Source organism: Glycine soja, chromosome 10, assembly GCF_004193775.1.
Source record: "Glycine soja cultivar W05 chromosome 10, ASM419377v2, whole genome shotgun sequence".
Taxonomy (NCBI): Eukaryota; Viridiplantae; Streptophyta; class Magnoliopsida; order Fabales; family Fabaceae; genus Glycine; species Glycine soja.
The window spans coordinates 15,825,732-15,841,405 of record NC_041011.1 but is presented as its reverse complement, the minus strand read 5'-3'; the positions used below and the strand labels follow the sequence as shown (position 1 = coordinate 15,841,405).

General features: G+C 35.3%; 1 protein-coding gene across 1 annotated transcript; it reads left to right on the top strand.

Moving 5' to 3' along the window:
* The first annotated feature begins 1,634 nt into the window (after positions 1-1,634).
* On the top strand, positions 1,635-3,608 carry LOC114371465. Its single transcript, XM_028328895.1, has 4 exons — positions 1,635-1,726; positions 1,826-2,048; positions 2,955-3,334; positions 3,575-3,608. The coding sequence occupies exons 1-4, from the start codon at positions 1,635-1,637 to the stop codon at positions 3,606-3,608; spliced, it is 729 nt and encodes a 242-aa protein (XP_028184696.1).
* The last annotated feature ends 12,066 nt before the right edge of the window (positions 3,609-15,674 follow it).

Sequence of the window (15,674 nt, the reverse complement as noted above, 5' to 3'; positions counted from 1 at the left end):
TGATACTTGAGGTAGCGGCTAACAACATACTTTTTAGTCCCAGCTTCCTCAGTATCATACTTCTTTTCCAAAGCCAGCCAAACTAATTTGGCAGACTTATATGGGCTACAATAATCATAGAGATCATCAGCTAACCCATTAAGAATGAAATTCTTGCATAGGTAATCATTTTCATTCCAGAGAGCTAATTCCATAGTCATTTTATCCTTCACTTCCTTCTCAGCATCCTCAAGTACCACTGGAATATCAGTGTTCAAAACATAGGAAACTTTTCTCATAGTTAAATAAAACATCATCTTTTGTTGCCAACGTTTGAAATGATACCCTTCAAACCTAAAAGGTTTGTTGAGGTCATTGCTGTTTGAGCCAGTAATATCTACGGTAGCCATAGCAGAACCGAAACCGTCTTAAAATTGTTGTAACAATAGTTTATGACAAACCGAAAAAATTACTGGCTGAGTCACGGACAATGTCGCTTTCTTTAAGACGTTTCGTGGCACTGCCAAAAATTGTGCAAGCAAACTATCAACCACGACGTCCCCAGGATAAAACAGCCCAGATCACTGTATAAGATTCCCACTGCACTGAGGGAACCTTTTCTAGAATTACACCCTCTTGTATGACTTGAAAAGTCACTCTAAAGCAACCCGAAAATATGTCTTGAAAAGTCACTCTAATAGCCAACCGAAAATATGACTTGAAAAGTCACTCTAATTGCCAATCGAAAAATATGACTTAAAAAATCACTCTTATAGCCAATCGAAAAATATGACTTAAAAAGTCACTCTTATAGCCAACCGAAAAATATGACTTAAGAAGTCACTCTTAAAGCCAACCAAAATTTTAGAGCGATAGAAAGAAAGAGGGAGAAGTTTGCCGGAAATGCATCGACTGAAATATGAGAGGGAGAAAGAAAAGTGTCAACTGGGGCAAGGAAAAATGAAGAAATGAGTTCTCTATATATAGGGAGTGAAACACTATTCAAGTGTTTATCCTGAGCGAGGTGGGACTTGAAGCCTTTTTTTTTCTTTTTTTTCAAACTTTTATCCTTTGTTCTAATAGAAAGTGATTCAACAAACCCTCAAAAGATTTTCTATACTTTTTTGGTCATTTTCCTTCGAATTTCCAAATTTGTTAAGAGTAAAAAGTAAAAAAAGGAAAGACTTTATCTTAATTAAATTAAATTAAATACATAAAATATCTCACATTTCCTCGGATAAGCATCTAAATGATAAATAAAAAACAAGGCAACAATCAAGATTAATGTAAACTAGTAAAATTGAATACCCTCAATAAAAACATTTTGTGTTCAACTCTAGTGCCACATTAATATTTTCAATTTTTTTGCACATACACTTGTAATAGTCATACAGTAGTAGTATTATTATATTATCCATATATGCATTAAACTATTAAAAATTACATGTTCTCACTCGTGAAATAAATTTTCTATGCTTGTCTGAAAAAGGCTAACAACAAAAAAAAGTAAAAGAAAAATTGAAAAAAAATGTTAGTTAGTAGTGTACACACGTGGTACACGCCGACATAGAGAGAAAAATTTGAAAAGATTTCAATAAACCCGCGAAAGTTTCAAAAGCTCGAGAGAGAAGAAAAAGAGTGAAGGCAACGAAACAATGTCTTCGTTTCCGAGCTCCGTAGAACGAACGGTTGCATCGTCTCTGCTTCTTCTCAACACAACATCTCTCTCATCTCCCTCGCTTTCTAAGTAACATTAACATTCTCAATTCGCATTACGTTTCTTAGATTCTCATCTTCGTCTCAATCTTCACTCACTCTGTTTTCACAAAATTTTCTCGCTCTGAAGGTTTCAGTCTGGCTATAATTCCAGCGTTGTGGTTCCAGAGAGGAGAAGCGGAAGCAAGAGGTTGAGAGAGATATCGGTTTCGTACGGTTCTTCTAAATCTTCGTCTTCCTCGCTCACCAACGACGACGACGACGACGACGACGGTGATTCCTCGGAGAAAGAGATCAAATCGCGCAGCGTATCGTTCTCTGCTGTCACGCGTTACCATCAGATGAAGCTCGAGGTTGATTCTACATATCTCTATGCACCTTTTCATCGATTCTAGTTTTGAGTTTGTTTCGCTTCGTTATGTGTTTGGGTTTGGAAACAGAGCCAAAGCAAATAACTCTGCGTGATCTGAAAATTCACTTTACTGATTCTTCTAATGAGATTCATTCTGTTTTTGCCTTCTCATCAATTATGTTTTGAGTTTGTTTCGCTTCGTTATGTGTTTGTGTTTGGAAGCAGAGCAAAAGCAAAAAACTCTGCGTGAATTAAAAATTCACTTCACTGATTCTTCTAATGAGATTCGTTCTGTTTTTTTTTTCCTTCTCATCGATTCTAGTTTTGAGTTTGTTTTGCTTCGTTATGTGTTTGTTTTTTTGGAAACAGAGCAAAAGCAAAAAACTCTGCGTGATCTGAAAATTTACTGCACTGTTTCGATCTTCTAATGAGACTCATTCTGTTTTTGCTATTGTGCATGGAGATTTTCTGTGCTGTTTTGGTTGGGTTGTATAATGCTCCTTCTCGTCGATTCTAATTTAAAGTTTGTTTCGCTTCGTTATTTGTTTGTGTTTGGAAGCAAAGCAAAAACAAACAACTCTGCGTGATCTGAAAATTCACTTCGCCGGTTCTTCTAATGAGATTCATTCTATTTTTGTTGTTTCTGGAGTTTTTATGTGCTGTTTGGGTTAGATTGGATAACATTCAACTGAGTTTCAGTAAGATTGGTGTTGAGGGAGCAGAGATCTAGACATTTGATTAATAATTGTGATTTATGTTACGAATTTCTCGGTTGTTTTATTCAGTTCACTCTCGATGTAAACATTTGATTGAGAATTTGACGATTGCGATTTATAGGTTATGCATTTCTCGATTGTTTGATTTGGTTCACGATGTAATTAAACTGAGGAATTTCGTTTTGTGAAAGATTGCGAGGAAGATTCGGTCGAAGGTCGCGTGGACCACGTCGTGCTCCGGCGACCGGAAGCCGAACGCCGGGGAGTTGGCGAAGGTGCTGTCTCCGGCATCGCTATCCGGCGAGGTGTCGTCGTGTTTGTCGAGCAGCTCGAGCGGCATCTCCAGCGAGCGAAGCTTGCGCTACGCTAAGAGATGCAGAGGCGCGATTGTGAGTGTGGCCGGAGTCAATTGCGAGACGGCGGCGCCGTCGCGTTGTCGCGCCGGTTCGCCGAACCTTCGCCGGCGCGGCGAAGCCATACTGAAGCTGCTCTCTTGTTGCGGTGGCTCCTCTGAAGTGAAGATCCGTCAAATGCTCGGTGACAGCCCTGACACTAGCAAAGCTCTACGAATGTATAGTCTCTCTCTCTCACTCTGTCACACACGGTCACACACACATGCAAATTGTGGCATGCATGATGCACCCTAAACATTTACGTGATTTAAATCCTATAGGTTTAGTTTGTTTAATTTCAGCGGAATAGAGGGAGATTTTTTATATGATATATGTACTATCTGAATTCAAAATTTCAATCGATCGATCACATCACGTTTGATTTTGTGATATACTCTCTGTGATCACTCGTTGTTTAGGTTTGAAATGTCGCAGCGAAAACAACAAGCGTGAGCTAGCGCTATATCTGAAAGTGAATTAAACTCTTCGGATTTTTCATGGACAAAAATGTTAACAAAACTAAAATATACTAAAATCGAGTCTATCTCTTTCTTTAATAAATCTTGATTTCTAATAAATTTTGTTAAAAATAATTAGTAAATATTTTATGTCTAATGCACTTTTCATATCAGTTTAGTTAATTTTGTTGTGTCTCATGCTACGAAGAACTGTGTGTAGGTTGCTGAGGGTGGATGCTGTGAAAAGATCAGGCTCAGGCGGGCGTTATGATCCCTACGTTTACATGGTACAGATTTTTACTTTTCACTATATAATTTGAGTTTATGGTTTGAAATTCGTATTATTTAGTAATGATTCATGCAAAATTAATGATGTATATATAACAACGCGCAGTTTAAAGATTTTACACCTCATTAATTAATTTGCTTAACATTAATTTCCCCTCATTTGTTAGATATATGTTAGATTGCTTCATGATTATTTCTCTACTTTGAGGATTTCATTTAGTTGTTATCATATTGCTTTTGGAAAACAAATAATATTTTTCTTACAGATAACTGGATGAAGTTAGCATAAGGAGGTATATGCTAGCTAGAGTGTAGCGGATTAAGTATACTCACCCACAGGATAGGTATATCATATTTCGGTACAAATTCAGGTATATATATCCCTAAAATATAATAGGGAAATTTTGCTGTAGCCCAATTATTATATAATATTCTAGAGGTTTTTTATGCTCCATATGTTGTATGGAAATCAATAACCATCGTTTACGTTCATATAATGGTGTGATTGCTGTCGGTATGTAGTATAGAAATCAATAACCATCATATGGTTTGAGTATATATTGATTCAGTTCTTGCTATTTTCAGCTCTTGTTATTCTCCATATTCAAAATATGTCCTGTTGCATGTGATGAAAATATTTGGATGATTTGGATGTTAATTTCATGAAAGATAAAATATATTGTTATTTTTATTGATTATTATTGAAAAACCAAATCCAAAATTAGAGACAAACTAAAAAATCAAATTTACAATTTTATCAATATTTTATTATTTTAAACATTTTCTAAGTAATGACATATGATTCTTTCATTTAACATTTTTCTATTAAGTTATGACTAGTGTAAAAATTATTGAACGTATCATAAAAGATCATGAAATATTTTTTCCTCTGAATTTCATGGAATCTAATAAAAGCAAGAATTGAGTCATCCGTATTGAAAGAATCATCAATTAAACGAGGTACAGTGTTGTGAACTTGTGACAGGAAAAATGTCTGATTTTTATAAAACATTCTTGTGAAATATTTTACAAATGTTTGAAGCCGTTGAATATAGCAATAAGAAATAAAAAATAAACATATAAATAAAACGGATAAGGTGAGGTGATGGAGAGAGATATAAAAAAGAAGTATTAAAATTTGTTGTAAAAATATTATAATTGTTATACGTGCAAAAAAGTTCTTTCATATGCCCATTTTACTTCTCAAGCATTGGTATATTATCATTTTTTGAGTTATTTTCTGTGAAAATTTATTTTTAGTTTTGTATATATTAAATTTTATTTATTCAACATTAAATTATATAATATTGCTTTAATGTTCTATTTTAAATGAATCACATAATTATAAATATATAATATAGAAATAATAATTAATTTATATTTTAAATAACATAGTATACATTAAAATAAAGAAAAATAAAAAAGTGTTAATTAGTTTTTAAATTATATCAAATCTGTTTATTTAGTCTACTTCGTAAGAATGCGGCGATTGGATTGATAAAGTTTATTAGTTTTTTTTTTTTACTGCAAATAAAGTTTTTTTTATTAATATCGATTATATATTGACTCTTTCATTTATTATTAACTAAATAGTCTAAATGTTCTTCGGTAATAATAAAAGTCTAAATGTTCTTTGTACGTGGGTATTCTACTCACAATATAAAAATAAATCTAAACTGTTAAATTTATAAAATAGATATAAACTGGTTTATTTCCGACTTTATGCAATTCTTTTTGCTTCATCATCTTTTGTAGTAAAATATAAGAGAATTATAATTATCTTGAATCAAGTCAGTAACTTGTAAGTTATTATATTTTTTTCACTGATTTTTAGAGTTATAATAAACAGGAATTATGGAATTATTAATGTGATTTTTTTATGAACCTGTTTTAAAAAAATATTATTTCGTGCCAAGCAAACAATGGTCCAAATTATCAATTTAATATGAATAATATATGAATATCTCATGTTATTTGATATTTTAAAAAATGTAAAAATATAATAAGTGATATAATTAAATAATAGAATAAATAAATAAAGAGAAATAAGAAATTTTAAATAAATGTTTATAATAGAAAAATGTTAATGTATTTACCTTTAGATAAAGAAAGATTATGCATTAAGAATATAAAAAACTTTACATTGTCATCCAATCACAACGCATCATATATGAATAATACATGAATATCTCATGTTATTTGATATTTTAAAAAATGTAAAAATATAATAAGTGATATAATTAAATAATAGAATAAATAAATAAAGAGAAATAAGAAATTTTAAATAAATGTTTATAATAGAAAAATGTTAATGTATTTACCTTTAGATAAAGAAAGATTATGCATTAAGAATATAAAAAGTTTTACATTGTCATCCAATCACAACGCTGTAGAAGCAAAGCTTCATGGTGAATCAAAGGTGATTCAAAGGTGTTTTGATGGTAACAATGATGATAACAAAAGATGATGACAAAGGTAATGACAAAAAGCTCAAAGATCAATCAAAGAACAACTCAAGTGAATCAAAGATCAATCAAAGAACAACTCAAGTGAATCAAGAACAATTCAAGAGTTCAAGATAAGAATCAAGAAGAATTCAAGACTCAAGAAGAAAGTTTAGAGTCAAGAATCAAGATTCAAGGTTCAAGATCTCAAGAATCAAAATCAAGATTCAAGACTCAAGATTCAAGAATCAAGAGAAGGCTTAATCAAGATAAGTATAAAAAGTTTTTCTCAAAAACTGAATAACACATGATTTCTCTCAAAACATGTTTACCAAAGAGTTTTTACTCTCTGGTAATCGATTACCATATTTCTGTAATCGATTACCAGTAGCAAAATTGTTTTGAAAAAGTTTTCAAATTGAATTTACAACGTTCCAATTATTTTCAAAAAGCTGTAATCGATTACAATGTTTTGGTAATCGGTTACCAGTGCCTTTGAACGTTGAAATTCAAATTCAAATGTGAAGAGTCACATCCTTTCACATAAAAGCTTTGTGTAATTGATTACACTGATTTGGTAATCGATTACCAGTGACTGTTTCTAAATAAATCAAAAGATGTAACTCTTCAAATGATTTTTGACTTTTTCAAATTGGTTTTAAGTTTTTCTAAAAGTTATAACTCTTCTAAATGGTCTTCTTGACCTAACATGAAGAGTCTATAAAAGCAAGGCTTTGTTTTGCATTATCATTCATTCTATCAATCAATCTTTTCCAATTCATTCTTTACACAAGCAAGTTTTCCACATTGATTTCTGAGTCTCTTTGAACTTCTTCTTCTTCTTCCTTTTGCCAAAAGCTTTGCAAAGTTTTCTGGTTTTTCTAAAAACTTGAAAACTTGTGCTATTCATCTTTTTCATTCCCTTCTCCCTTTGCCAAAGAGAATTCACCATGGACTAACTGCCTGAATTCTTTTTGTGTCTCTCTTCTCCCTTTTCCAAAAGAACGAAAGACTAACCGCCTGAATTCTTTTGTGTCTCCCTTCTCCCTTGTCAAAGAATTCAAAACGACATAGTCTGAGAATTCTTTTGATTCTTCCCTTTCCCTTATACAAAAATATTCAAAGAACTAACCGCCTGAGAATTCTTTTGTATCCCCATTCACAAAGTATCAAAAGTTTAACCGCCTGAGATCTTTGTCTTAACACATTGGAGGGTACATCTTTTGTGGTACAAGTAGAGGGTACATCTACTTGGGTTTGACTGAGAACAAGAGAGGGTACATCTCTTGTGGATCAGTTCTAGTGGAGGGTACATTCACTAGGTTCAAAGAGAACAAGGGAGGGTACATCCCTTGTGGATCTTTGCTAGTAAAAGGATTTTTACAAGGTTGAAAAAAATCTCAAGGACCGCAGGTCGCTTGGGGATTGGATGTAGGCACGGGTTGTTGCCGAACCAATATAAAAACTCTTGTGTGTTTGTCTCCTTCTTCCCTACTCTTTTACTTTCCACTGTGCATTTTAATTTCCGCTTTTACTTTTGGTTAAGTTTCTCTTCTACTCCTTATTCTCATAACAACATAAGTAAAAGCCTTAGAAGAGTAAATTTTTAATTAGTAAAGGTTTAGGAATAATTAATTCAACACCCCTTCTTAATTATTCTGAGGCCACTCGATCCAACAAACACATCATATATAATAAGTTTATTGACTTTTAAAAAATATTTAATTTTAAATTTGTTTATATAAAATAATTTTTATAGTTAAATATACTAGGTAAATTTGGTTTTAATTTGTTAAGATTGTCTAAAATAATTAGTTTTTATAATAAAAAGTATAAAGATATTTATAGTAATTAGTTTTATACTAAAATTCATCAATTATAATGAATAAAAATGAGAAAATACCAAAAAAATAATGTTAGCTTTAGTCATATTTTTAGGTTTGGTATTGGTATAAAGTATTCATCTACTTTGCCCATGATTAATCTTCTAAGAAATCTTGATACTCACCTTTAGTGAGATCTTTCCTTTTTTAAGTTTTAACCACATTCTTTCACTAAAGCTAACATTTGGAAGATTAATCATGGGCAAAGTAGATGAATACTTTATACCAATACCAAACCTAAAAATATGACTAAAGCTAACATTATTTTGAGAGAGCATTTGGCAATGAAGTATCAAGATTTGGCAATGAAGTTCTCAAGAGTTTGCAAGTGTTTGCCCAAGAGTTTCTTTTGAGAGAGCATTTGGCAATGAAGTTCTCTTGGAATATCTTTCTCATTGCTTTTTGAAGTCAGACACACACCTATATATAGGCCCTTCGTGCCTTTTCAAAATGGTTTGAAGAGATGTCTCTTTTCAAATAGCTTTTTTGAAGTTTTCTCACTGGTAATTGATTACAGGTTTTTGGTAATCGATTACATGGTTATATTTTGAAGGGTTATGACTTTTGAACTTAAATTTCCAAAGTTCTGTTGTTGGTAATTGATTACAAACATATGGTAATCGATTACATGTTCAAAATTCAAATTCAAAACCCTTTTCAACAACTCTTTTTCATTCTTCCCTTCTGCTAATTGATTACACTTCCTGGTAATCAATTACCAGAGCCATGCATGACTTTGAAACCCTTTGTTTTGAGGCAAGGCTTGATCTTTAGTGAATCTTGAAACAAGGCTTTGTTTGTTGAAGCAATCTTGAATTAATCTTGAAGCAAATGCTTATCCTTTGAAGCGGCCTTGTTTGATTCTTCTTTGGCATCATCAAAATTCATGTATTCATACATTCACATTCTCTCCCTTTTTGACGATGACAATCAAGTGATTTCTTTTCAACATCATCAAAACAATGCATGATCCACACATTACTACGGAATCAGGATTCTGTTGTGTGACTTTTCCATTTCAAAAACGGAATCTTGATTCCATTGTGATAAAAAAGATCAAATACGAAATCTTGATTTCGCTGTGGTGTTTTTTTGAAAAGTGAAAAAAAAATAAAAAAACACATTGTCTCTTTTAAATGTGTTTTTAATTGATTGAACACGACAACACTACATCTATTGACCATTTATTGATTGAGACTGCTTTTTTAGACGTATTGATTGAACACCACATTTTCTCGAGATGTATTTACTAACACTCATTTTTTTCTAATATGCATACCAACCGTATTAAATATAGATGCAATCTCAATCATTTTTCTTGTTGGTGTGATATCAATTGTTGGTTTGATATGGGCCACGATAGAACAATATGTCATATAATATAAATAATAGTAGAGGTTTGATGCAACTCAACATTTGCTTGATATTCACCATATTGCTTAAAACATAGAGAGTGTATATGTTGTTATGTATTGCGATGGTGATATTATTTCATCAACTAAAATGATATTGTTTGAATGTCCTACTACTCTTTAAGTCATCACAATAAGTGAGGACATGTTGCTTGATGCCTTAAGGAAAACAATCATGGATGCCATCGGAGGTTACAAAATTTTACTTGATCTTTTTTACCGTAAACCAGTTTATGTAGGTGATGATTGTGTTGAATATGGGTGTATGGAGCTTAAACATGATGATGATCAATGTGGGAAAAAAGTTTTCATCTTTTTGGAATTAGTAGCCAAGGTCCGATTGAGTGAATGCAATTTTTGGTTGATCTTCAGATGAAATCTTTTTCGTGATGCGTAAACCAAGGAAACCAAGATCTGTTGATGAGATTATTGTTTTGATGCATGATAGATTTGTGTACTCATGTTTTTACTTTATCAAAATTGTATGTAGTTTGTTTTTTTAAGAAAAATCTATATTATTTGTACTTTTTTAGTCTTTAATGTATGTTTTATGAATCAATTGAAAAGGCCATTGTTGTTACTACTAGGCGTGTGTTGTTTAAATAGTTGAAGAACACAAAAAATAAGTAAATCAACCACAATATAAACTAAAAAAAATATGTCAAAACAAAAAAAGTTGTGCACACTAATAATGATAATAACACCAAAAATCATCCACCTCTGTCACCCTTCTTGCCACCCTTTACAAGGCTCTTCCTTTGCCTCTCTAAGTTGCACATAGCTTCGAAGCCCTCCTGTAATAATTGCAGAGCTTATTGTATGGTTTGATCATGACTTGTGCCCTCTAGCATAACTCGGAGGTCCCACAAGCTCTACATTGCGTCTAATGCCATATGGAATCAATCATGCAAGAACAAGTTCACTTCGTAACTATTTTTAAGTGACAATTTAGGGAAACAAATTAACAAAATCAAATTTGATTTACCTGGAAAGAGTAGTCTCAACTTGGTACATAGTCTGCTAGTGGCTACCTAGGCAGTAACTGTATTGGGATGGGTGGTAAACATATAGGAGGACGTGGTGGTCGTCCCTTCGTTGGCGAAATGACATAAGTATGGGAAACCTTGTAAAACCAAGGTAGATAGTTAGGGGTGCAAGCCCAATGATTCCTAGGTGGCACAACATTTCCTAGTGGAATGACATGCTGTTGTCACTCTGCACACATCATATCACAAAACTGATACGTAGGATGGGGATGAGGATGGTGTGGAATCATCTATACATGGCCAAACTACCTCTACAACCTTCTCTAGAAGATAAGGCCACACATTAGTCCCGCATTTGATGAAGCTAGAAAAAAAAAGGCCTTCTGTTCAAAAGGCCTTACATCCATGTGGTCCTTATAAGGATACTAGATGACAACATCCATCTTCAACTTATCTAGCTTCTCCCTTATTAGATGAGTGAACCTGAAACCTTTGGTTGGCTTCCATCTATTGGCTATTGGATCATCTAGAGCACCGGTCCCATGTTCTGAATAGCCAACACTAGGCAGATGCTCATAACCCATGACTGTAAAAAATATTAACAAAAAAATAATAATTATAGTAATAAAGAAAATAATAATAAAAATATTCACAATACTAAAATAATTTACTTTCAATGAGTAATGTCATATACCTTCCAACTTGATTGTTGGTGTACTGGCTTGCATAAGAGAGATGATCGTATAGGTACGCTAATGCAGTGACTCCCCATGTGTACTCATGGCAAACATCCAGGTTGCTGAGGTAGAAAAGGTAAGTGACATGGATGTGAGTCAAGGACTTGTTGGCAAATATTGTATTGTCAACCAAGTGCAAAAGATAAACTGTGGTAGCCAACACACGAGCCTGACTCAATGTATCGGTGATATAGCTCTACTAGCCATGTCAACCTCACCCTAGCAGCTGCGTTTGTCACCGTCATAGCCTCTTCCTCTGTCAATATGCCAAGGTGAGTCATTAGTAGAATCTTCACTGCATCTCTATCAAAGATGGAGGGAACATGATCAATGTGTTTTCCTGTCACAGGCAGATGCAAGAGACAAGACACATCATCTAGAGTGATGGTCATTTCATCTCTCTAATAAGGAGGTGGAAGGACGATGTTTCCTGGTGCCACCTCTCCATAAGGGCATTCATGAAGCCACTATTTGCAGCAGGGTACCACACCGTGATTAGGCCTACTAACCACCAATTGTAGCATGTAAGCCCTCATTGTTGGTGCAGTTGGGAGTGGTAGGACCTGGGCACCATGGCTGACAACCTTCAACTTTGACCGTGCCTGATGGATCCATACATGACCAACACAGTGTTCCCTATAAGATCGAAGCAGTGGTAAATCAACTAGGCACATAACAGAGCTGTGATTCTGTTGTGGTCTTCATGATTCTGTTGTAGGTTTCTCTTCTATAGAATCACAATTCCATTGCATGTTATAACCCATAAAGAAAAGATCCTTACCTTTGGGTAATGTAGGGGGGAGCAAAGATTTAGAAGGGGTGCGTTGGAAACAGAATGGATTGGATTGGGGAGGAGGAAAGAGAAAGGTTAGTGTTGGGGAAGAAAGAATAGGAAAAGAGAAAGTGAAGAGGGAAATAGAGGAGTGCTGAAGGAGGCAAGGAAAAGGAAGGGTGGATTTTTTGAAATGGGGGACAAAAAGGGTATTTCACCACATGGTAGGGGTCAAGAGCAAAATGAGTAGGTGCCAATAGTAGTTTGGTCGAGCTCGGAAAGTGCACCAGATCACGAAAGTAGTATAAAACGGTAAGAACTAAGTATCGAACTCTCGGGGAACTTGTGTTACTTGGTAAAGCTATATTCAGTGAATAAGTGTCTAGTATGAAAAGATATGTGTGGACTATGAACAAGTATGTAAACTAACTATTAAAAAGGAAAATCACGTGAGTAATGATGTGTAAAGATAAGTAGACAACGTGTTGGTCTTCCTATTAGGTGCTTGATGATATTCTCTACTTAACAATGATCATGTGTTCTATAGTGTCTCCTGAAATGCTAAACCCTAATCCCTCGTGATAGTCTAGCCTAATCCTGATCAAGCATCGTCCTCAGATTCCTCTTGTTGGACTAAACTTGACCAGAACCACATTAAGACAAACATACAAACAACTAGGTTACCGTACCCCGATCCCTCATGATAATACGATAAACTAGCCCTGTCCTATCAAGTTCTAAGAATCAGACTAGTTTCCACTATTGAATGATCATAACAAAGCATGAATCTACGTGATCAAGGCAAAAGCACACTGAAACGACGTACTGATAGCACAGAGAACACATAAAACATCATTAAATATATATACAGGTATTTACATCAATTACCTAAAAGGAAGAACCAACAGAGGATTTAGCTCTCTATATCTAGGAAGCTTCCTTTACAACAAAGAGAAGAGAAAAATGAAGGATTGAAGAAATACAAGTAGTGGGGATGTCTCCTTCACCTCTAGAACCTCACAATCACTCACAGACTCATCTCATGCTCTCAGGATAGGTTCCTCTTCAAGCTCAGTTCCCTGCCAGTCTTCGCACAACAAAAGCTCTGAAAACTCTCTGGAACTTGGACTTTTCTCTCTCTAGAAATCTCTAAACATACAAAAGCTTCGAGAAATGCCCAAACTCCCCTTCCATTTCTGATTTCATGCTTAAATAGGTGGCCTTGTTAGTCCTTGCACGCTTTGCGCAACTCCAGCTCGCTTAGCATGCGTAAGTGAATTTCGGCTTAGTGCCCGACTTCTCGCTTAGCGGATGCATGCAAGTGGTGCACTTAGCAGGATGAGCTCTCGCTTAGCGTGTGTGTCCAGCTCATCCTTCTTCAAGATTCTTTCTCGCGCTTAGCCGCAAGAGTGGTGCGCTTAGCGGATGGCTCGCTAAGTCGGTAGATTGGCTTAGCGAGAAGCTAAAAATCATCACTTCATAAACTTGCCAAAGCGAGCCAGAGAGACGTTACACTCACTTAAGATATTTTCGACCCTCTCACTTAAGCAATTTTTGACCCTCTCGCTTAGCAAACCGTAGCGCTAAGCGAGCCAGAGAGACGTTTGGTTTCTCAAAGAGGTTTGCTTAGCGGAACTGCGCGCTTAGCCCAAGTTTGAAATTCAAAATATGAATTTTTTTTATAAAGCTGGGCTTAGCGCACAAAAGGGGCGCTTGGCGAATTCTTCAGATCATAAAACCTGCAACTCTCGCTAAGCCTGGCTTTGGGCCGGCTTAGCTAATATAATGCATCTTGAATACAGAGGGGCTTGCGCTTAGCAAATGATGGACCGCTTAGCGCTGCTATGGCCGCAAGGAATTGGGCTTAGCTGGCATGAGTAGCGCTTAGCTCAATGAACCCCAATTTAGGCCGCATCAAAATGGGCTTAGCGGCGACTTCTCACGCTTAGCCAGTGAATACGATGTGCTTTGCGAGCAGGCCATCGCTTAGCCGAATTCAGATCGAATTGAAATGGGCTTAGCTCAGCCTTGGCCAGCTTAGCGGACCAAATCAGCTTGAGATGCAAGGGTTGAGCGCTAAGCACTAGAGACTCACCGCTTAGCGCATGAGAAAAGATGCACTTAGCGCGAGGCTTGTGTTAGTCGATGAATACGACTAACTTTTGTGTATAAAACTTGTGCATATTGTATCAAACTTCTCCAATTTATAGTTGTTTTCTAATATTATAAGTACTTTTTGTTAAATATAGGTAATAGATAATTTATACTTTTGTTTTGTGCGATTAATAATCAATTTCTCTCAATTTCAGGTTAAATAGGCAACTTTGGCAAAGTGCTGTTTTTCACTCTTTGACTAAGCCAAGCTTCTGGCTTAGCGAGAATTTGCTAAGCACAACCTTTAGTGGCTAAGCGTGAGGAAGAATCAAGAAGAAGATGAGCTTTCAAGTTCGCTAAGTGCACCACTCCAGGTCATCAAGCGCACCGCTTCTGCTCATCCGCTAAGCGAAACAAGCGTGTGAAGATGTTTTGTGTGTTCTCTGTGCTATATGCTTTTCATTCCACTGTGCTTTTACCTTGATCACGTAGATGCATGCTTTGTTAGGGTCATTCAACAGTGGAAACTGGTCTGATTCTAAAGTCCTTGATAGTACGGGACTAAGTTGTTGTGCTATCACGAGGAATTGGGGTACAAGAACTTAGTTGTGTATGTGTGTCTTAATGCGGTCTTGGTTGAGTTTAGTCTTACAAGAGGAATCTGTGGACGAGGCTTAATCAGGACTAGGCTAGGCTATCATGAGGAATCGGGGTCTAGCAGTCCAGGAGACAACATAGGAACGCATGAGCATTGTTAGATAGAGAACATCTTTTTTAGCATCAGAAACCTATGAGGAAGACCAACGCATTCTCTACTTATTTTTACACAGTATTTCTCTTGCGTGATTTTCTTTCTTTTTGCCTAGATAGTTTAAATACCTGTTCATAACCATAGTCATATTTTCATACCAGACGCCTATTTATCAAAATAGCTTGCCAGATACCACAAGAACCTGGCAAGTGCACCGGATCGCTCAAGTAGTATAAAACGGTAAGAACCGAGTATCGAACTCTCGGGGAACTTATGTTACTTGGTAAAACTATATTCAGTGAATAGGTGTCTAGTTTGAAAAGATATGTGTGGACTATGAACAGGTATGTAAACTAACTATTTAAAGGAAAATCACATGAGTAATGATGTGTAAAGTCAAGTAGACAACACGTTGGTCTCCTCTTAGGTGCCTGATGTTATAAGGATATTCTCTACTTAACAATGCTCATGTGTTCTATGGTGTCCCCTGAAATGCTAAACCCCGATTCCTCATGATAGTCTTGCCTAATCCTAATCAAGCATTGTCCTCAGATTCCTCTTGTTGGACTAAACTCGACCAAAATCGCATTAAGACAAACATACAAACAACTAGGTTACCGTGCCCCGATCCCTCATGATAATACGATAAACTAGCCCTGTCCAATCAAGTTCTAAGAATCAGACCAGTTTCCAT